The 21,774-nt window shown below is 38.3% G+C and overlaps 3 protein-coding genes across 11 annotated transcripts; 1 reads left to right on the top strand and 2 right to left on the bottom strand.

The window, feature by feature from the left end:
* Window positions 1-8: 8 nt before the first annotated feature.
* Window positions 9-2,468, bottom strand: LOC113013596 (uncharacterized). The gene is made up of 3 exons (XM_026154612.1): window positions 2,215-2,468; window positions 1,964-2,026; window positions 9-1,612 (listed from the first exon to the last, which is right to left on the bottom strand). Exons 1-3 carry the CDS (start codon window positions 2,314-2,316, stop codon window positions 500-502), a joined length of 1,278 nt encoding a protein of 425 aa, XP_026010397.1. The 5' UTR covers window positions 2,317-2,468; the 3' UTR covers window positions 9-499.
* Window positions 2,469-2,997: 529 nt separating this feature from the next.
* On the top strand, window positions 2,998-7,026 carry fmodb (fibromodulin b). Its single transcript, XM_026154888.1, has 2 exons — window positions 2,998-4,199; window positions 5,209-7,026. Exons 1-2 carry the CDS (start codon window positions 3,308-3,310, stop codon window positions 5,358-5,360), a joined length of 1,044 nt encoding a protein of 347 aa, XP_026010673.1. The 5' UTR covers window positions 2,998-3,307; the 3' UTR covers window positions 5,361-7,026.
* Window positions 7,027-7,102: 76 nt separating this feature from the next.
* Window positions 7,103-17,643, bottom strand: csf1b (colony stimulating factor 1b (macrophage)). Of its 9 annotated transcripts, none has more exons than XM_026154879.1 (9): window positions 17,397-17,643; window positions 15,646-15,765; window positions 15,508-15,570; window positions 15,224-15,394; window positions 14,862-15,075; window positions 14,632-14,768; window positions 7,851-7,894; window positions 7,720-7,757; window positions 7,103-7,569 (listed from the first exon to the last, which is right to left on the bottom strand). In XM_026154879.1, exons 1-8 carry the CDS (start codon window positions 17,436-17,438, stop codon window positions 7,721-7,723), a joined length of 828 nt encoding a protein of 275 aa, XP_026010664.1. In that variant the 5' UTR covers window positions 17,439-17,643; the 3' UTR covers window positions 7,103-7,569; window position 7,720. The 9 variants fall into 9 exon arrangements, with proteins under 9 accessions (XP_026010664.1, XP_026010665.1, XP_026010668.1 ...); XM_026154880.1 differs by having other exon boundaries at window positions 7,103-7,565; XM_026154883.1 differs by having other exon boundaries at window positions 7,720-7,752.
* Between the last annotated feature and the right edge of the window lie 4,131 nt (window positions 17,644-21,774).

Below are 21,774 nucleotides of genomic sequence, written 5' to 3'. Positions count from 1 at the left end.
AAAGTCACTGGTGTAATACAATTTTATTAAGCTTTTCTTTTTTAAACAAGGACACTTCAAAACAGTTTATGCACAGAGTATACTAAACATGCTTTGTAGAACAAGCCAGGATTACTTAGACATCTAACAGCAACATTTATTAAGACTATTGCAACTTTACAATGATTAAAACAATACTGTAGATAATCTTGTGAATTGATTTAAAGACTGACTGTTCCGTGTTGATAATTTTCACTGTTATACTGTATTACAGTGTGAATTTGATCTTTACTTCAATCTGAATAACTGGTTTTACCCATAAACTAAAAGTGGTTGTAGCCTTCTGAATAGCCTATGAGTCACTGTCAGTCATTAACTCTGAGTCCTTATGTGGCAGGAGGCATCACTGCTAGAGGGGAGGGGCTTCTGCAGTAGTACAAAAACTGCATTTGCTGTACAGCATTTAAGAATATTAAGTGTCATCACTCTTTAGAACATCGCTGGTATCCTGTGGTTGAGGTCACACATTTACAAGTTTGTTAAAAATATACTGCTGTGTTCGTTGAAACAATGTTTTACCATTATTGTTGTCTTCTTCAAAAGGGTGAATGCTTGTATATAGCTCTTGTAAATCGCTGTCATTTAATGGGACAAACCTACTTTCAGAGTTTGACAAGGAGGGTATGGAGACCTCTGCTGTAGAAAGTTCTGGGTTGTGACGATGAGACACATGAGTTCCGCAGGCAAAAAGCTGGATGGGAGTTCTATTACCTTCAGTGGAAACAGAGTGATTGTTATATCCAGCTTTGAATTCCTTCAAAGTGCGGTTGATTCGTGGTAGAAACACATAATGAAGGCAAAATAGGTCTGTTGCATTTTCTAAGTCTAGGATACCAAGTGATTCCAATTCATAAAATATAGGTGCATAAATGCGGCTACAGTTGTTGTTTAAGTCTCGGTTGAAACGCTCAATCCTCTGGTTGTGCACAGAACTTCCCATTAAGACAGAGCTTTCACCCCTGCTTGCTCGCATGTCCTCCCAAATCTGAGCATTCTCTCCTCCGTGATCAGTCCTGATATGCAGGGGTCTGCCAAATTGTCCAACAGCTGCAGTAAAGAGGGCTTTCACAGTCTCAGCTCGATTATTGCTGGAGCACTGAAGAAACATCAACATCCTGCTGTATCCATCTATTGCACCATGAACAACAAACTTCCAACGAATCAGTTTGTGATTTCCATCTATGTGCCATATGAAATTTGGATGAGGCACAGAATATACTCGCCGAGCAACTGCAGTTCTTCTCCTGGATAGAACACCAGCAGAGTCCACCCTCCGCAGTGACTTTCTTACGCGCCATCTTTGAACCACTATGTTTTTGGAACGCAGATGACCCATCAGCATCACTTCTCCAACATTTGGATGTTCAGTTTTTATCTGGGACACTATCTGATCTAACTCATGGTCACTGATTACATTGAATTTTGACTCTGAGATATTATAGTCTTGCAGTAACTTATACAGAGTGGGCCTGGAGATGGAAAGGATAGATGCAGCTTCAGTAAAAGATGTTTTCAGGGAAAGAACATTTTCCAATTCCTCTTTGGAAATCTGAAGCCTTCCTTGGTAACCATCCTAGAACACGGCACAGAAAATCTCAATGAGCACAATTCTATAACAAAAGATGGGTAATTTGAGGCAATTGTACTGTGACAGATTAGCTAGAGTAATATTTTATCAATAGTTTTAAAATATGAAAGTGAGCAATCAAAAGACACTTCAGAGCAAAAACAGTAATAAAATATGACGTAAAACTTGTGAATGTTGTTGGTGGTGATGTGACACTGCTAGTGATGGACCCCTAAGAAGATGAAATGTATGTAGAATCAGAATCATTACTTTGACAGGATTTAATTTAAGGTGACATATTACACCAAAGAAAAAACAGAAATTAGTCAGCTAAATGATATGTGTAAGAAGGCCTACCGAGCAGTATGGTATCCCAGTGGAGACGGCAGGTCTACTTGGTCCAGGTGCATTGCTGGATTCCTAAGGAAACATTTACATCAAGAACGACTGTTACCTACCTACCAAATAAATAAATAGAGTTGTATGATGTTCGATCTCTGTCTGCTGCCTACCAAATGAAATAATTGAGGACTAGCTAAGTAATTTAGCTTTGCTAGTTTTGCTAACACTGCTATCAACCCGTCCAAAATGCTATACAATAAACTTACCAAGTGCTGCGGCGTTTGTGAGGTCGAGGGTGCATTACCGCTGAATCGTTGGATGGCCGACAAAACGGCTCTTCCAATGTTTTCAGCTAAATCGCTGGACATGCTGGTAGGGAATAGTCGAAGCAGCTCATGGCAGTCAAAAGTGACCGTAAGAGGAGCGCAAACACAGAACCTGACCGCGACCGGCACACTTTAGCGCGGGAGGTTTTCTTGAAGCTTTTATTTTGGTATTTCCGTTGACCCGTACAATAAATTTGCATATTAGCTAAATATTTAGTTTCCCGTAACATTTAGATTTAACATTTAACATTTAGATTTATATATAACATTTAGATTTAACATTTAACATTTAGATTTAACATTTAACATTTAGATTTATATATAATATTTAGATTTAACATTTAACATTTAGATTTATATATAATATTTAGATTTAACATTTAACATTTAGATTTATATATAACATTTAGATTTAACATTTAACATTTAGATTTATATATAATATTTACATTTAACATTTAACATTTACATTTAAATATAATATTTACATTTAACATTTAACATTTACATTTAAATATAATATTTACATTTAACATTTAGCATTTAGATTTAACATTTAACATTTAGATTTAACATTTAGCATTTAGATTTAACATTTAAAATCCTGTTTTAAATATGAAAAGTTACAAATATTTTACTAAATGTTGTAAAAAATGACTCGAAAAAACATGTTTTTGTAAGATTTAGAGCTAAATGTGGAAAAATGTTGCTGTTAATTTCGGCATGTTTCAGTTTACAAACGGCGCCCCATAGATTTACTCTATACCGACAACATTTTCCACTTATTCTGAGAAACACACGGGCAGCGTGAGCAAGGGAGGAAGCATCGTCTCAGATCGGCCAACTGGTAGGTATACTGCACCTACCTTACATTTAAAAAGTGGAGCAGGAAGAATGAGATCTGTCTGAAGTTAATACAGCAGCGTAAGTCAGTGTTAGTTGCCAATCATTTCCACAACGATCAGTGTTGTTAAGACTTATTATTACCTTTTCAACTACATAATTTCTCCCCGTTTTTCCTGGGTTTTTCAGAATGATCATGTGGACATTGGTGTTCCTCACAATAGGAATAGTGGATTTGGGTATTGGCCAACACTACAGCCAGATCCAGTGGCTGTCCCACCTGCGCAGGCGACAATGGCACGCTGGTTTGCAGGCTGAGGATGCAAATTGCCCCCTGGAGTGTAATTGCCCCTCAGTCTACCCCACAGCCATGTACTGTCATAGCCGCAACCTTCAGCATGTTCCCTATGTCCCCTCGCATATAAAATATGTCTACCTGCAGCATAACCAGATCACAGGCATCCAGGATGGGGTGTTTGACAACGCTACCGACTTGGTCTGGATTGTGTTATTTCACAACAAGCTCAGCTCAGACAAAATCGGCAAGAACGTCTTCAGCAAGCTCAAGAACTTGGATCGGCTCCTCTTGGATCACAATGACCTAACACACGTGCCTCCTAACTTGCCCACTTCAATCACAGACCTGCGACTTGGGCACAACAAGATATCAAAAGTCCTTGCCAGCTCATTCAAGGGGATGACCAACCTCACCACCCTTCATCTCCAAGCAAATGCCATAGAAGACGTTGGAGGTGTGTTCAAGGGGTTCAAGTCTCTGACAATGCTGGATATCAGGAAAAACAAACTAAGGAAAATCCCTGACAACCTCCCTGTGAGGGTGCAGCAGCTATACCTGGAATTTAATAATATAGAAAGCATTCCAGCAGATTTTCTCACCATGTATCCCAAACTGCAGTTTGTCCGCTTAGCTCATAACAAGCTGACTAATAAAGGACTTCCTTCCAATGTCTTCAATATCAGCACGTTGGTCGAGCTTGACCTGTCCTTCAATAAACTGGAAAAGATTCCTGTTGTCAGCATGAACCTGGAGAACCTTTACTTGCAAGGCAATAAGATTAAAGGTATGAGGACTTCTATTACTTTAAATTAGATAATGCCTTGAAATATTTTATGGGCACAGAAAGACAAAAAGGTTAAAAATAAGCAAAGAAGAGTAATGTGATTACATACACCCTCAGTGCAGAACTAATTTCCTGAATGTTGCAGGCTGTCTTTATGTAAGACTCGGAGCTCTCCAGTAGTTTAGTGATTTTACTCAGCGAGACACACACGATGCCACTCATGCATATAAAGCGAGTGATAATACAGAAATCTTGAAGACTTTAGATGTAATGTTTAAAAGGACTGTGCTTTGTCCAAATATGGTTTGTTAGTCAATTTGTTATGCTCCAGGATGCCTCCAGTGGTGTAATCCTCTCCCATTGCTTGGTTGATAAAGACTCATGCTAGTTATCCTGTATGCTTCTTAGCTATATTACTCAACTTCATTCAAACGGTCATCCAGCTTGTATGTATATATCCACAAATGTGTTTATTTGGCTTATCAACTTCCTAAAATTTAATTTTTTTCCCCCAATCTTTAAATAAGAATCATTTAATGCCTGCATGTGATGTTCGGGATCGGAGCTGCACATGCAGCAAAGAGAACATTTCAACCACTAGATGACAGCAAAAGCAAGATTTTCAAACTGTTTACCAGTTATTTAAATTATTCTGTTGAAGCAGGAATTTTCCACGAACTGTCTCTCAGTCATGGTAGAAACTTTACGAAACACCAGATATCCTCACACTAGAGCTCTCAACAGAAAACAATGCAGGTTTTTTTTTTTTGACAAACTCCAGAAAATAACTCTTTACTGACTCCATTTAAAGAAAGGTTTAGAGAAGATCTGCCCCTTCTGACACAGTCATACATTTTGGAGTTTGCACGGACTAATATGCATAGGTATATGTAGCAATGAGCTTGGTTTGGTAACACTTGTGGTGAACAGACATCATCAAGACATCATTTTTTGCTTCACATCTCAAAAGATGAGAGTAACCTATTTTCTCGCCCCTTTCCTCTTTCAGAGTTCTCCCTGAGCAGTTTCTGCAGTGCTGTTGACATGTCAAACTTCTCCAGGCTGAAGATGCTCCGTCTCGATGCTAATGAGATCAGTGCCAAAGACATTCCTGCTGAAGCCGCCTACTGTTTGCGACATGTTGCTTTCATTGATGTGTAGAGGTTTCCGAAATGTCTCTATCTGTAACACATGCCATGCTATTATGCTTCATTGCATTTTCCTTATATTACTCACTCTCCTCTTCATTAAAACATGATTGCATAATGTTTGTTTAAGCTGTTATGAAAGCTGTTAGCATTATTGAAATTATAAAACTAACCAAAAGGAAATACCATAGTTTTACAATCACATATCCGGGTGGCAGACATGTGGATGACAAAGAGTGAAGAGATCTGGTCTAACGAGTTACATCCGCTCAACTAATTAATTGGTTCCAGTTGTCTGGTAAAATGGTTAGTAATAATAGTGGTCAAGTATAATAGGAATATAATATAATATAATATAAAATATAATATGAAACTGCCAGCCATTGGATTTTTGCCTCCATCATGTGGCACCTGGTAGAAAGGAGCAGTAATTATCATCAATATGTTTTTGTGAACATTTTAAAATTATAATCAGTGATGCACACTGAGTAAAGCATTTACACTTTGTCTTCTGGTTATTCAGTCCATAGGACAATTTTGATTTTCTCCCTGTTCACATTTAACATGTGAAATTGTCTGGTTAAGTGTGTCTCTAATTAAATATGTATTCTACTTCAAATGAGCCGTGACTGTTATGTCTCACTGTTATCTAATTGTTTACTTCAGTTCACACAGTGACTTTTCAAGACCCTATTGGGCCACGTGACCCGTCAGAGTTTTTGACAACAAGTTAATTTGGTTTCCTCTAATTTGAAGGTAAGAAGCAGATGAGCTGGGAAAGAGGACTGTCAAAAGGTATCTCCACTTCTTCTAACTGATCTTAAGCAGTTCCCACATATTTATTGTTGAAGACAACTTGCCTTTTCATCTTCAACAGCTGCCTTTAATCCCTTGCAGAAAGGCACTAAATTGAATTAGAGAAATGCTTTACTTGTTTTGTAATGGTGCAGTGTCTTGGGATAAAGAATGGATCACTGCCATGCAACGGTGGTTTGCACTCTGATAAGCGGTAGCATGTGAAATTAAGTGTGTTATAGATTATGCTGTATTGCAGGTTGCAGTTGTTACTGCAGACGATGGGTCGAAGAGCTGTGTTTTCCGTCTCTGTTTTCTTCAAAAATTCATTGAAAACAAAACAGAGGCCAGCTCACATGCATATGCACATCCTTCGACATGATTTACTGATTTGGTCCTCTCAAAGCCACATGCAAATGTTTCACTTTTTGGGGAATTGTCCAGTTCTTCTGAAAACCATTAAAGTATTTATTAACACAAATAAAACATTTGGCCTGACCATCATGGAGTAAATACAAGTGAATACAAGCAACTGACAGCATTAGAGAAACCCACGTGCACAAAGCCTTTCTGTTTTCTCAGTATTATAACCAGTTATTTGTCATTACATGCAGTAATGATTGTAATGCGTGCGTATGAATAAATTGTGTTATTATTCCCACTAAAATCTGTCACCTCCATATGTAATAAAACACATTTCCTTTGAAGCTGCAGCAGTGATATGCATCTATTGTAATAATTTCCTAACTATTCTCGTAACCAACAACACATTATTGTACAGAAGTCATATTGAAACTGTTTGTACAGTTTTGAAATACTTAAAAAAAACAATCACATAAAAAATCGAATTCTCTTAACAAAAGAGCAACTATGTAAAGACTTTTTAGATTGATAAACTTTGCAAGTTTTTGCAAGAGAAAAAAAAATTCCAACACAAAATGTACAACAGTGGACACTATGAAGTGGCTATAAATCCTTTAATGAGAACATGACCCGCTCTTTAGATGTGAATGTACTGTGTTCAGTTATGAACTGGACAGCTGGTTAGCTAAATAAAGTTTCAGCTGATTATCGATGGTTAACTTTTATTACCAATACAGTGATTGAATAAAGTGACGATAATAAATAATTCTTGGAAATGTTTGGCAAATAACATTAAAAACATGATGTTAACTTGTAGCAAATAGAAACACATAATTCAACATACATAACTGCTTTAAAAAACACTTTTTTTGTGAACTTAAAAAGTTATCTGCAATAGAATATGCATAAACATAATATACATACCACATTATTAACAATAAGTTCCATCTTTGGTCTCAGATCAAGCAAAGCTTCTTATCCAAAAGGTGTGCATGATACATTACACACATACTGACACAAAAACTCAGGTTCACAAGTGCTCTGTCTGCTGCTGCAGTGACTACCTGGAGAGAGAAAACAATACTGAAAATACATAAAAACATAAAGACATATGTGCAGTTATACTGCTGCACACAATGCATTTGTTTAACGCATTTAAACAGCTCCAGATGCTTAACTGTTAGCAATGCTTTATAGGCCAGTAGGATACTCACATTACTGTCCCTCAATTTCTATGTCCTGCAGGTCTGTGCTTTAATAAGACCACAGAAGCATGCTTTAGCGTCATTTCAGTAAAAAAAACGCAACGTCAGTCTTTTTGCTTAATTAATCCGTATATTCTCACCTTGCGTTTGTTTGTAATCTTGATCCATAAGGGTTGTAAGTTTTCTGTATTGGGAAAAAAAAAGCACATTTTTTACACATCAACATATCTGAACACATAATACAAACAGTTGGACCTGTCTTTATTGAAAACACTGCATAATCACTCACATTGCCAGCTTGTAAAATGTGACTTATTCAAAAACTTCTTCAAGAAGATGAGATGCGTGGGTTGTTTGAGGCATGCAAAGTCTTGTTCATGGTTCACTACTTTTTTCAAGAAGGATTGCATTGTGAATCATGCCGCAATTGTAGAAACTTTCACAGAACTTTAGAAGAAATATTGTGAAGATGCACTTAGTAAGGCTACAGAAGTGTGTCTGAAAAGCTTGATGTTCATCAATTCACAATAAGAGAAAAAATGTCTTATGTGAGCAAATATAGGACTTACACAGTGCTATTTTTTATTTTTATTTTAAAAGGCACTACAGCACACAACAAAGCCTCCACCATGTCTCCCAGATGTTAGACATGGTGGAGGCACCGTTGTAGTTTTGGGCTGCTTTGCTCCCTTAGGGCATTGCGTCCATTGAGGGAACAATTCCATGTGGGAACATTTAAACAGCTTTTTTTAGGAGAAATAGAACAACATGTATTCACTGTTGTCTTAAGTCTTTTAAACCACTTTGAGCACCATGTAATGGAGAAAAGAAGTTTATATAAGTTACTGAAGCTCAACAGTTTGTAGCAGAGTATTTTCAGTCTTCACTGTGCTTGATTGCTCATTATGTTCAATAAAGACATGAAAAGTACAACTCTTTGTTCATTATTAGTTTACCTTTAAGATGAACTAATATCAGACCACATTTTTGTGTGTAGTCAACACAGAAATTCTCCTAATTCCAAAGGGTTCAGAGCTTTTTCTGGGAACTACAATGTCAAGTCATAAGAGATAAAATCAGTTCCACTGCTTGAAGTGGTCTTGTTAGAAGGAGGAGAATAAAGACTAACAGAAAAAGATACGTTTTTGATTAACAACCCCAAGTAATGAAACACACCAAGGTTCCTGTCAGTATGCAAAACAGTTGCGAAGATTAGCTCTCACTTCCTTTTTGGCATCCTTCTAAGTATGGCCAGAAGTTCTGTTCCAGTTGTGGAGCACATTCCAAGATGACTGTCCTGGGAATATTTTTAGATATTTCATCGTGATCCACTGTGACAGTCAAATTTGGTAATTAGAAGAACATTAGAAGTTCAGCCTCCCACTTTTCAACAGACAACAAATATTTGTTCAAAGCAAAAAGAAAACAGCCAAAATGTTATTTTGCTCCCTAATGGTTAAATACCACATTTCATGCTTCCCTTTCTGAAACTTGGTATTATATGTGGCACCATGGTGCAGTGGTTGACACTACTGTGTGCATTCTCTCTCTGTGCCTTATTAGGTACTCCAGCTTTTTCCCACAGTTCAAAGACTTGCTCAGTTAATAGGTGATTCTTGGCTGTATCTGTTTTTCTGTCCTGGACTGGTTGATCCAAGGTTTAACTCAACCAAATGACATCTGGGATAGGTGTCATTTAGTGCCCCAAATGCTTTGAATTGTGGCAGCTTTTCTGCTCTTTCATTTTGTAAAGGAAAGCCCAGAAGCTCCTATGCAAAAAAGGCAAGTAAGGAAGCACTGAAGCACCTGTCTTTGAACTTTCCTTTACTGAATTCATCTAACTTTTTTGTGTCTACAACTGAACTTCTTTGCTTTTAGTGTGACTGATTGTGCCCATTTTTTGTGGTGTTGCTGGCATAATTTGGCATAAACCTCCTTAAACTTTGAGAAATAATGTTTTCATGAATTGCTGTATATATCTGTGAGATAACCTAAATATTTACTTCAGTCCCCTTAGACCCAACACCATTGATTAAGAAGCTACTATTGGCTGCTCCCTTTTTCATATGTGGTTACCGCAACAGGCGGCACTGCATTTTACACTGAATAAAATGCGATCGTGGCTCAAGAGTTGGGAGTTCGCCTTGTAATCGGAAGGTTGCTGGTTCAAGCCCCGGCTTGGACAGTCTCGGTCGTTGTGTTCTTCAGCAAGACACTTCACCCGTTGGTGGTAAGAGGGCCCGATGGCGGCAGTGTCCAGCAGCCTCGTTGCGCCCCTGGGTGGCTGGGGCTACAACGTAGCTTGCCATCACCAGTGTGTGAATGGGTGGATGACTGGTTGTATAAAGTGCTTTGGTGTCCTTAGGGACTAGTAAAGCACTATACAAATACATTCTTCCTTATGCAAACCCAAAGATATGTGTCTATAAAACACAGGAAAAATGCTAGCGAAGGTTACTAATGATATTCTGATGGGCTGAGACAATGGAAAAGTCTGGGCTCTTTCCTAACTTCAGTGCATCATTTAATATGGTTGAACAAACTTTTTCCTACAAATACTAGAAGATACTGAATGTGCTGTGTTGGTTGCGATCATATTTGTCTGATAGATTACAGTTTGTATATACAAATGGAGAGTCGTGAAGTTCTACAGGATTCTTCCCACATAGCAGATATGTCTGCCCCGGTTCGGGTGTCAAGGCGGCACTGCTGGCTGACTTCTGGCATGTTAAGTGCTATGTCATCCACTTATGGGCCAGGCCTGGGTTAGATGGCACTGTTTATGTGATGGCATGCCACATCTGGCCCGATTGTGGTTTGGTTTATGTGGCCCAGGGTCATAGACCTGGCACTTCTGACTGACTGGTGACTCATGGCAGGGTGTATGTCAACCAGATGTGGCCCAGGTCTGGCAATGATGGCACTATTTATGTTCCTATTTTATTATTTTAGTTAGAAGACCCAAATCCCAAATGTTGCAATACTATACTGCTATGGTAGCCAACGTTTCAAATGCAGTTTTGACAGGTTTGTGAGTGTACACTTTATTCAAAACCTAGTGAGGGTTTACTCATGCTTACCACTAGGTGGCTGTAGCTCAGGACGTAACCCTACTAATCGGAAGGTTAGCGGTTTGATCCCTGGTTTCGCCAGTCTGCATGTCGAAAATGTGAATGTGTATGAATGTAGTTAGGAAACACTCGCTTTACAGAAAGTGTTTGATTGGGTGAATGTGGCATCTTGTATAGAGCAAGTACAAATACGCTATATAAGAATCAATCCATTCACTGTCTCAACAGAGTTCCGGCTTCTTACTTTTGCACTATTATGTTCTGGCACATGTTGTTGTTACATGGCTTGATTAAGGTACACATTAGGCTGACATCTGGGACCAGAGCTGAAACTGTTCTGGGCCAGTACAGGACCAGCAGTGTGTCTGTAACTGGCCTTGCGCTGGCCCATGTGTGGGCCACCTCTGGCAAACCAGATCTGGGCCACCAAAGGGCCGTCATTCAAGCACATGAATGGCCCAGATCTGGGCCATTGCAATTTCCGCTATGTGGGTTAGGCAACACTATTAGAAAACACTGCATTCATATCAATTGCTGCCTAATTGTTACCCAGTTAGGTTAATCAGAAAAGCCAGACCAGATTAAAAATGTGTCTAAACAGACCCATTAAATAAATCACTTCTTTCATTTATATCATATAAAAATTAAGAAAATCCTGTGTTAGAGAAAACTAAGTAATAGAGCTGAAAACATCACATTTTACCTATAGGCTGGGTTGTTCTAATCATCAATCAAATGTCCTCAAAGTTCTCTCACAAGCCTTCAGCTAATCCAAAATTCTTACTTAAAACTAGCTGATATTTTTCCCTAATATTAACTTATCTTTATTAGATACCAGTTATTGCAATGTGGGTGGAAACCAAACTATTGATGAAGCCCACACAAAGGTACAAAGAGAACATGGAAAAGCCACAAAGGCCACAGCTGACTAAGGGTTCAAATCAGGAACCCTCTTGCCACCCCTTTTTAAAATCCAGAAATGCTATTTAAATCTTTGATCATGCGCCATCACATCTTAACAACTTCTTGTACCCTATTATCCTAAGAGAGCACATTGTTCTCCGAATGCAGTCTTACTTGAGGTTCCCAAAAGTATAATGGAAGACAGAGCTGTAACCTGTCAGTCTCCACTCCAGTGCAAACAGCACAAACACTTGGAGAGAGACACCCTCTATACTTTTATCATTAGCTTCTAAAAGTGTGTAAAACAAATCCTTGTTAGGTTACTAGCACCACATTGCTGGAAAACAGATGTATACTTCCAGGTTATATTATTGAAGTGGCTTATGCAAAAACGGCTATTTATCAGCAAATGTTATTACAAAAAACTTTCTATGCAAATTGGCTACAGGAGACTCCCAAACAATAATGCAGGACAGGATTGTATACACATAAAGATACAACAGCTGTATTTTCACGTATTTTACAATAAATTGATAAAGTTGAACGATACTGTGCAGAAAAATTTGAGTATACAAGTGCTACACAAAGCTTCTATGTGTGATACAATATCTTTTCCACCTTCCAAACTTCCACTATTACATTTTCAAATCCAATCTTACTGCTATAAATTAAAAAACGCCACTGCAGCCTCCATGCTCCTCAGCTGAGTAACTTATAGTCTTTTTACAGCGATTTATTAGGTTTAAGGCTTTGGGAATGTAATGTTTATGTTACTGTCTATCTCATCCCTGTAGACAAAGCAAAGCTACAGTAGATCTTAGTTCTCAAGTGGTGAGTGGTGGCCCAAGGTAGGTCACAAATCATATTTACCAGAATTGTAGCCAAAATGATCTTTTGAAGTCAAACATATTTTCATTGGATTTTGATCAACTTGAGGAAGACTGTTTTTGAGAGACATTTTGTTTAGCTTTGGTTGCTAAAAACAGCTGTATGTTTGTCTCCTGTTTGGATCTTTATTTATGCAGTTGGAGGTTTGAATCAAGCAAAGTTTTACATCAGAACTACCATACTTTCTAAAAAGTGGACAGAGCATGCTTATATTACTGTTTACAACAAAGCTATAGTTTAAGCCATGTGGCTCAGCAAGCTATGACAGCCTATAAAATCCTTGAACATCTGACTTTATTTTCACTTTATTTGCCTTGACAGTTTTTTCCCCAGTAAAACATTATAGAAAAGCTGCATACTGTAATTAAACAGCCTACACTACAAACAGTATAAGCACCTTTAAAATGAGGCATGGTGATTTATATTCACTAATCTACAATTCAAGGTGAAATAACTTTGCATCCATGTATCAAAGAGGTTCAAAAAAGAAAAAGAAAAAAGCTGAACAAGGTCCAAGCTCCAAAATGCGGTTAGTTGGTTAAAAATAGCGTTCCACAACTGTCCAACACATACAGCACTTCACTGAGGTTACCAGTTGTCAATGTCAATGTTTCTGCACTCACCGCCAGCCATGCAAGATCCCTAATAGTCTGCTGCATGTACTCATGTCACTACATGTAATTAGCTAAACAACCATGCAAAATCATTAATTCCTGGAAGAGAAGTCAGAAGTCAGTTCCACTTTCTCATGCTGTCTGGTCTCTTTTCATCTATTTGTCTTTTTTTTTTCCTTTTAAATGCATTAGCTGCAGCATTCAGTGTAATTTCTGGTACACATTCCTTATTTGTTTAGCAATTACTGGTGAGTGTCACTGCCTAAAAACCTCAGTGTCTGTCTGATGTTGGATTTGATATCGGACATCAAACATCAAATCTGAAGTTGGATTAATCAATCTGATTCTGAATCAGCTTCTTAGTAATAATTGTCAAATCAAAATACTGATAAGAATTACATATGGACTTGAAAGAGCTACTTAAATTAATACCATTTGTTTGCCTTTATCCTATCACTGTGGAGGTCTAATGTGACTGTAAAATTCTCTGCAAGGATTAATAAAATTGAGTCTGTCTAACATGACACATGACGCTAAGCAAAAACATCTTTGTCAACTATCATTCCAGTTTTAGACTCTCCTCAAGAGCTAAACCATTCACGGTTTTCCCTTGAGTATACATTCTTGACAGCTGCTGCCTGTAAGAAGCAGAGTGCTTTGTGACCATGTTTGATTTCCACACAGAATCAATGTAAAAACGCATGTCGACTGCAAGAAAGCTATAGAGCATGGGTGGCCAAACATTTATAGTTCTGGGCCAAATGCAGAAAAATATGTCGAGTCTTAGGGGGGGGGAAGCCTATGTATTTCACACTTTTGTGCTTTTGTAACTTGAGAGACAATAAACCTTCACTGTAAAGTATTTTATCTCTTTTGACTTAAACGCTGTTCTGTTAGAGGTCTTATTAGCATATTATTGTTTTCAGTGTTCTTAGCATGCCATTTCATTGCTTTGCTTTATAGGATTTCTTATTAAACTTTGTGTGTGTGTGAGAGTTTTTAATAAGCTATTCAGCCTTTTCCAAAATGCATTTGTTGCATTTTGAAGGAATGAGTGAAGGTTAAAACCAGCATTATGTTAAAGTCATGACTTAGAGTCTGTGAATAAAGTCACTATAGATTGTAAGCCTCAGCCAGCTAAAAATCAGTGTACTCTAAATCATTCAGCTTCTCAAGCTATAGCTGACTGCACTAAATACCCTCAAATCCATAAATGCAATGCTTGCATTTGTGTATTTTTGTGCATGTGCTGCTGCAAAGTAGGTGCCAGCCTACACGGTATTTATTAGTGAGAGAGGGCCAGTGCTTCTGCAAAAAAGGAGTGCCCCGGAGAACAGAGCTGACTGCCAAAGTCTACTCATTTGCAATATGACTTGAATGCCTGGCTAACTTGACAAGGGCACATGCGATCTTGTAAATTAAAACAAAAACAGAAGCTCGGATACCTTGTGTGTGATGAGGCAGTAGAGAGTAAGAATGAACAGCAGTCCTCCACAGATAGATGCGATGATGAAACCCAGCTTGTACAGGTCACTGACTGGTTCTCTCTGAGAGCCCTGCACAGAATCTCTGTCATAACTGTCTGTAGGAAAGGACACACGATTTGTGATCTCTGCAGTTGCCGCAGACATCTGAGTGTTTCATCACAAACTACCCAAAAAATTGAGATTCTCACCTGTAAAGTGTTGTGTGATTGACTCTGTGTATAACTCTGTGTATAACTCTGTGGTAGAGCCAAAGGTTTCTGTGTATTCATGCTGGCACCTCCAGTCAACCGGTGCATCGCTCGTCGTTACCAGCTCCCAGTAAACCATTAAGACTTCTAAGACCTTCTGTAATGCATCCGAAGGAGACCCTCTGTAGAGCACTTCAAAACTCTCTGGTTTATCCTGAAGCAGATTCGAAGAAACAAGTATTTCATATGTCTTTAAGGTACTGCAGATTCATGTGCTCACACTATTCATATGATTTGTCATCTTCATATGACATTATAAAAGAAACAGGCTGCAAGTTCAGCATTCGGAAACTCACGCTGACCTCAATCTCTTCATTAATCCAAGGCACACATTTCTGAGAATAGATGTTGAGGATGAGCGCCCTCAGGGACTGAACATAGCCATCATTTACTGAACCCCGAATGTATTTGAAGTGGGTCGTAAGGAGCTCCAGTATCCAGGGTAATGCAGCTTTTACAAAGCAACATTTGCTCTGTTGGAAATCAGAACACAAGGTAATAAACACGAAAAGCACAAACCAGTTAATGGAAAACCTAAATCAAAGGTGTTTGGGGAAAAACAGTTGCATAAGGTTATATTACCCACCAAACTCCTCCGTTCTATGAATGTGTAGTTTATTGAACACCCACTTCTTAACTGGTTATCCATCTGCGGAAACAACAATTGCAACATCTCAGCCTGGGACGTGCAGGGTGATTGCTTTAATGTTGTTTCAACACCTACCAGTTGCCTAACTGTCAGCAGGTGTTCCCTAGTGATGGAGTGTCTGCATGGGCCAGGGACCTCAGCCATAGTCAGAGGGAAGCTCAGGAACATTATCATACACAGACACTTTACCTGCAACTAACACAACCACATAGTGTATTCATGAGAACTACAAAAACCCATTAGAAGTACTATCTGTAGACTAAAAAAACCCACTCAAGCAGACAGTCCTTGTAGACAGTGTGAAAAAAAAACCTAAACTGAATAATACACTCGAAAAAAACAACTAAACCACAACAACATTCTGGGCAGCCTTTCCTTAACATTTCAACATGCATGTACTCCTCACCCTGTAGCAGTCCAATTCAGTGACCCCTCCCAAGTTGTGCTAATCTAAAATTATTTCCAAGAAAAGAATAAGTTCAAAGCAAACCTAAGTTGAATTTCCACCTAATTGAGCTATAAAAATTTAACAGTAGTAATTCTTTCCATCCAAAATATCTACATTCGAAACGTAACAGCAATACTTTCTTTCCAGAAAACACAGTGTTTGTGTTTAACTGCTCTACGCCGTCATCTGGATCTCAGCTCAGATAAAATATCAGGTTTCAGATTGAGTTTGAGAGGAATGCATAGTGATTCCTTGCTGCAACACTACTAGTGACTGATGTTTAAGTAAGTGTGGAGGACTGTGGCGTGGGGGTGGATAACCTCAATTTTTGGTCAAATACTGCCCTCTACCATGGAAGCCTAAGCAGGGAGAACAATGTGCACAGGATCCAACTGTAGCTGATGTATGTCTGCTACCAAGCACCTTTTGGCAACAGTAACAGTCAAATGGGCTCCAGATGGAATTAATGCTTCCACTAAGGATTAAAACATGGTGATAAGCACATGTTCTTCACACTAAAAGCTAAATGATTACACAGAAAGGCATTTCATAGGTACCTCTTTGACTCACTTGGCTCCTAAAGTTTGATGCAGCTTTTGCAATAAATAGTCAAGATAGAGGGAAGTGAATGAAACAATAAAACAAGATTTATTTGTCTCCAGTCAACTTCTGAGATGAATTAAGGTAAATGGTAAATGGTAAATGGCCTGTATTTATATAGCGCTTTTCTAGTCCCTAAGGACCCCAAAGCGCTTTACATATCCAGTCATCCACCCATTCACGCACACATTCACACACAAAAGACAATTCTTTGAAAGCCGCAGAGACAAGAAATAATCTTTTTATATTTGGTTTTCTGTTCCTAATACAATTTTGAGCTGTTGAGTTTAACTCTTACTTGGTTTTCTGGACTACAAAGCACTAAATCAGTGCACATGGCAGGAAAGAATTATTGCCAGGACCAGGAGGAAAAATAAGTTCTGTGCCATCAAAGTTTTAAGTTTGATGCTTTGATGTAGATTTAAAGCAACATGCTGAATAATAATAACAGAGTTACTTTTACAGTAAAGTGGGATGGTACGTTAAAGACTAACATGCCATACTAATAATAGTAACCAGCATAAATACTTAATGATTAAATTAATGATATTAAATAAAACTATTAATGGGACTGGTACTTGGCAAATGCAGGAGCACATGATGTAAATGTCATCTATCACATGATTCATTTTCTCCATGGTGTCCAAGATATCTCTATGTAGGTCAGCAAACGCATGATCAAGCAGATAACTTCATATAGAGACTAACGCAAGCATTGCGCTCAGTGTAGTAGCGGTGTTTTTGAAAAAATTCTGATTAGAGAAATGTTCTCACCTACCTTAGCTTTGCTCTGAATCAGCGTGGACACAAGGATGGTCATCTGGTACGTGTTTGACAATGGAAAACACCAGACTCCTCTGTCAGACACATTGAAGCAAAGAGATCCTTTTCAAAAATTCACCTCCACTCCACCGAAAGGAATCTGTTATTAAGTAAATTTGACACTTCGTCATGTGGCGCTGCTCTTCAAAGCATTGCTTGATGTGTTCCCCCTCTACAGTGTGAGTTCAAACTGAGACTGTTTCAGCTGATGGACAGCCCTTTTAAAGACCTCCCACCTCACTATGTGGGACAAGATACACATTCCTGAGTCTGAAGACCAATGTTTTGGGGACTACAGATCAATTGACGTTTCTTAACAATTTCATTTTTTTGTATTTTAACATATCTGACTAAAACATTACATGTAAATATTAAAACTAAATGGGCAAAGAAAATTCTGTGAGCTTGAGGTGCACACTAACATCTGTTCTTGTCGAAATGCTTGAAGCGGGTTGAAAAGTGATCATAGTTTTTCCTCGGGAAATACAGGCTGTGAGTGAGTGGACCCAACTGAGCAAATGCGAGCAAAGAAAAACAAGATGTTCTGAGCACTCAAGGAGAATTTTTCTGACGATCATTTGGGGCAGAGGTTGTCAGAAGCAGGTGATGTTTCATGCTGCTTGAGGAATCCAAAACTCCTTTTTAAAATAACGTCACATTTTTCCAAGCCCGAACCTAAACCAAGGGAGAAGCACATTCACATAAATGCTTTTATGAGCTCTATTTTGAAGGGAAAACGAGGAAGAAAGGGAGAAGAAAAAAGAGTGGTTCGAAATTCAATGCCACGGGAAGATTTTACATTTTTCTCACATTCTTACATCTAATGTCATAAACGCCTTCCTCTTCCTGCTATCAGCCTGAGAAATGTACTGTCACTTTATACAATTCAATCAGCATTGGAAAGAAACCATTTAGATTAAGAGACGCCCTCCCCATCGTCTTGGAGGTGGCCCTAGCCAGAGTTATTATAGTTTTGTATTTTTTCAATAGTTTTTTTTTTTTTTATTAAATTTTGACTTTCAGCTTTTCAGATTAGTTTCAGTTAGTTTCCAGATTTTCTTGTTTCAGTTTAATTTTTATTGTTTAAAAATGTTTAGTCTAAATCATGTTAGCTTCAGTTTTAGTGTTTTATAATTATTATGTACGGAGAGCATATGCCAGAGGCAAAATTCTGGAAAAACAGTACATGTATTGGAAGTGAGGAAGCCACTCACTTATAGACAACCAGAGTCTCAGCAGAAACGTCCACCAAAGCCTCAGCAGGCAAGTAGTAAAATCCTTTTTACCAAATTAACAAATATTAAAACTGAGATAGCTTGAGCTACCCAATAAAGGTTCATTCACTGTCCTCAGACCAATCAAGTTTGCCAATTGTGAATTCACACCCCATGGTTATGTTGTCAGCCCTCTTCTGTAATAATCTAAACTGTGGTGTGTTAAAACACAGCAGGCCAGACAGTCTTCACTCACCACCAGCCAACTTGCTATATTTTCCTCACTCAAATTTAATCTGCTTCCCGAACATTAAAATCAACTGGAAGGTTGAAGCTGTTTTGACTTACTGGAAAAGATCCAGCATGCATTGCCAAGGCACGAGTACAAGGGGACAAAACAGGACCTCTGTGGAGCAATCTACAGATTTTAAGTCAAGGGTTTGAAAAAAAAGAAAAATTGGGCCAGTTCCCAGAACTGTTGGGCGCTGGGGGTGGATACTTTAATCTTTATTGACTTAGTTATGGTTGATCTTGGAAGAATGCAGTATAAGTCCCAGTTTTCTTTGGTATGGTTTTTTGAATGATTATGGCTACATTATGCTTTACATGAGCTACTCTTTGTAGGCTGAAGTGGCTGATATACAGGAGGCCAAACAAGATGTTTTTCATTTCAAAATATGGCATTGTCTCTAGAGTAGGGCTTTCATGATACTAGAATTTCAAAGGTGATACCAATCTCCAGGAAATCCTCAATACTTAATGCTATGTTCAATATCACAGGAGGAAAAATGAGTAAATTAAGATGTGCATATTTAAAAAAAGAAAAAGAAAAAAAAAACATAATAACACTGCTATGTGCAAATGTATACCACTACAGCCCTATTTACTTTCTATGCTTCCAGCAAATTCGGACCATATTGCATTGCTTAGCAAATGGAGTTGAAAGGGTAGGTTTCTTTCTCAGATTCAGTCTGGGAGTTCAAGAGGAACACAACACCACTGTTGGCACAGAGTATTTGAACTTGACAGGGAAACAACTTTGATGGGTTGGGCATTTGGGTCAAGTCACTTTACTATTCTGCAAAAAATAAAAAATAAAAATACAAACAAAAGTAAAAAAAGAGTGCATCCATGCTGTCATTTGCAATTTTTAAGAAAGTCCATGCTTTAAAACTACACCACATGGATTAGAGTATCTTCACATTACACCTACTGGAGTGGCTTCACCATGAAGCTCCCAGCACACAGTTTTTGAGCTGATGTTAATGCCAGAGGACGTTTGAGCCTTAGAAGTTACCGAGTTAGAAGAGGGCTGGCGACTTTTAATCAACGTGCACCTCAGCAGTCTCTGCTGCTCTGTCACTTTGCTTGATCAACCACTTCTTAGCTGAGTTGTTATTGTTCCTAAATGCTTCCTCTCTGCCACAAAGAATTGATTGTGGAATATCTCAATAATTATTTCTTGCTTGGGCTACAGTAACTAATTAGCATTGGGGTTTTTTTTTTAATCTTTTCTCCTAACTTAATGTAACATAAGTTAGTTGTGTTTTTATGATGTGCCTGAACCCCCAAGACTTGTCCATAATGCTGGTGCTTAATAAAAAATTTTTAGACATAAATAATTATGTTATCCTGTTAAATTAATAGCTCCTACAGTTTTATTATTGTTATCTAGCTGCTTTGTTTATGATATCTTAACAGACAGCTAATGTGGCCAAAACTGCCATAAGGTAATTGCTAAGAGTTTAACGGCTATTTTTAATGTGCACTGGCCAGGTTAATGTTTATGATAAATGCTTAATGCTCAATGTTGAAAAAGAAGCCTTATTGGCCTCTTGAAATTCTTCATAAAACCCAGGGGTTCTTTAAGATTCTTGGCTAGTGTTGTTGCACTACTGTTCCTGTGTTTGGCTGCTAGTGGGGGGAGGGGCTTTGCACTTGCCTATCTGAAGTAGTACTGTGTGAAGTAGAGCTGTGCAATGCTACAAACTGCAAACTGCTTATACCAGTAATGATACTTTTAAAGTATAAAGGCAGTTTATACATGAAATAGCAGTGTGTCATTATTTATGACGTAAATCATCATCAGTTTTAAGACCATTAAAGACCACTAAAAACATTTCAAAATAATTTGATTTTCAACCAAAGGAGGTGAACACAGCACAACTGGTATTGATACTGTTGCAAATGAGTGTCTAATCTGATGGTCTGTATGAGTATCTTTTCTTTTTCTGGCAACCCTACTGTCTAGAGAGCATTTCCAGAAGGTTGCCAGTTTTTGGTTGGCCTGTAGTTCTGACCAAAAATGGGTCTCAAGAACTTCAGTTAGTCCCATGGTTTAGATTTTTATGCAAGATTTTCCATTGGTTTTCTTTTTGGTTGGCTAGTGAGGCTTGTTTTAGAGAAACCTTTGGGTATGTTATTTCAGTTTAGTGCTCATGTATTAACTCCAGTTTGTTTTGGTTGCTGGAATTTTGGCAAAACAGACTGTGGTTTGTTTTCCAACTGCAGGCAGTGTGTTTTTTGAGTTGTAATGAAGAAACAACTTTTTGATTTGTTGTAGTGGTGGGCGGATGTCAGAGATTGAACTCCTTTCCAGCCTATAAAAGCTGTACCATATGTTCACTTGGCCTCCCTCTTCCACTCTTCCACCCACCAAATGTTTTTGTTAATTTATTTTCATAAAATTCTATTTAATCTATTTCAGTGACTTTCCTCTTGTGCTTATCTTGAATCACTTTGTGTTAAAGGGTACATTGCTTTTTGCAGCACCGGGAAACTTTTGTTGCTAAGCAAACTGGGACTAACCATGTAAACACCAAACACTGATTACCCACAATGCTAAAACCAAGACTTAAGGGAAGTCTCACCTGTTGGAACGTGGACGCTGGTTCTCTATAGTGTTGTCCTGTGGGTAGTAGTGTCCAGATACTGGGAGGTGGTAGCAGATGCTTGCAGATATGAGCTTAGTGCATCTGGCTTGTTCTGGTGCACATAGCAGTAGCTCAGATCTGGGGAGCTTGGCCATAGCGTCTAACCTCTTTGCCCAGCTCGTGAGAAGCATCTTTTTTTTCAGTGTGGCTGCATTCTGCTAGGGAGGAGGCTGAAAAGGGCAGGTCT

This window comes from Astatotilapia calliptera, chromosome 20 (genome assembly GCF_900246225.1).
Source record: "Astatotilapia calliptera chromosome 20, fAstCal1.2, whole genome shotgun sequence".
Lineage (NCBI taxonomy): Eukaryota > Metazoa > Chordata > Actinopteri > Cichliformes > Cichlidae > Astatotilapia > Astatotilapia calliptera.
This window is presented reverse-complemented; position numbering and strand designations above follow the sequence as displayed.

Coding starts and splice junctions, on each gene's coding strand:
- LOC113013596 (XM_026154612.1), bottom strand. CDS start 2,316: ATGTCCAGCGATTTAGCTGAAAACATTGGAAGAGCCGTTTTGTCGGCC. Junction 2,027..2,214: donor CACAAACGCCGCAGCACTTG/GTAAGTTTATTG, acceptor ATGTTTCCTTAG/GAATCCAGCAATGCACCTGG. Junction 1,613..1,963: donor CTGGGATACCATACTGCTCG/GTAGGCCTTCTT, acceptor GCCGTGTTCTAG/GATGGTTACCAAGGAAGGCT.
- fmodb (XM_026154888.1), top strand. CDS start 3,308: ATGATCATGTGGACATTGGTGTTCCTCACAATAGGAATAGTGGATTTG. Junction 4,200..5,208: donor GCAAGGCAATAAGATTAAAG/GTATGAGGACTT, acceptor TTCCTCTTTCAG/AGTTCTCCCTGAGCAGTTTC.
- csf1b (XM_026154879.1), bottom strand. CDS start 17,438: ATGACCATCCTTGTGTCCACGCTGATTCAGAGCAAAGCTAAG. Junction 15,571..15,645: donor TGCTGACAGTTAGGCAACTG/GTAGGTGTTGAA, acceptor TTGTTTCCGCAG/ATGGATAACCAGTTAAGAAG. Junction 15,395..15,507: donor TCATAGAACGGAGGAGTTTG/GTGGGTAATATA, acceptor GATTTCCAACAG/AGCAAATGTTGCTTTGTAAA.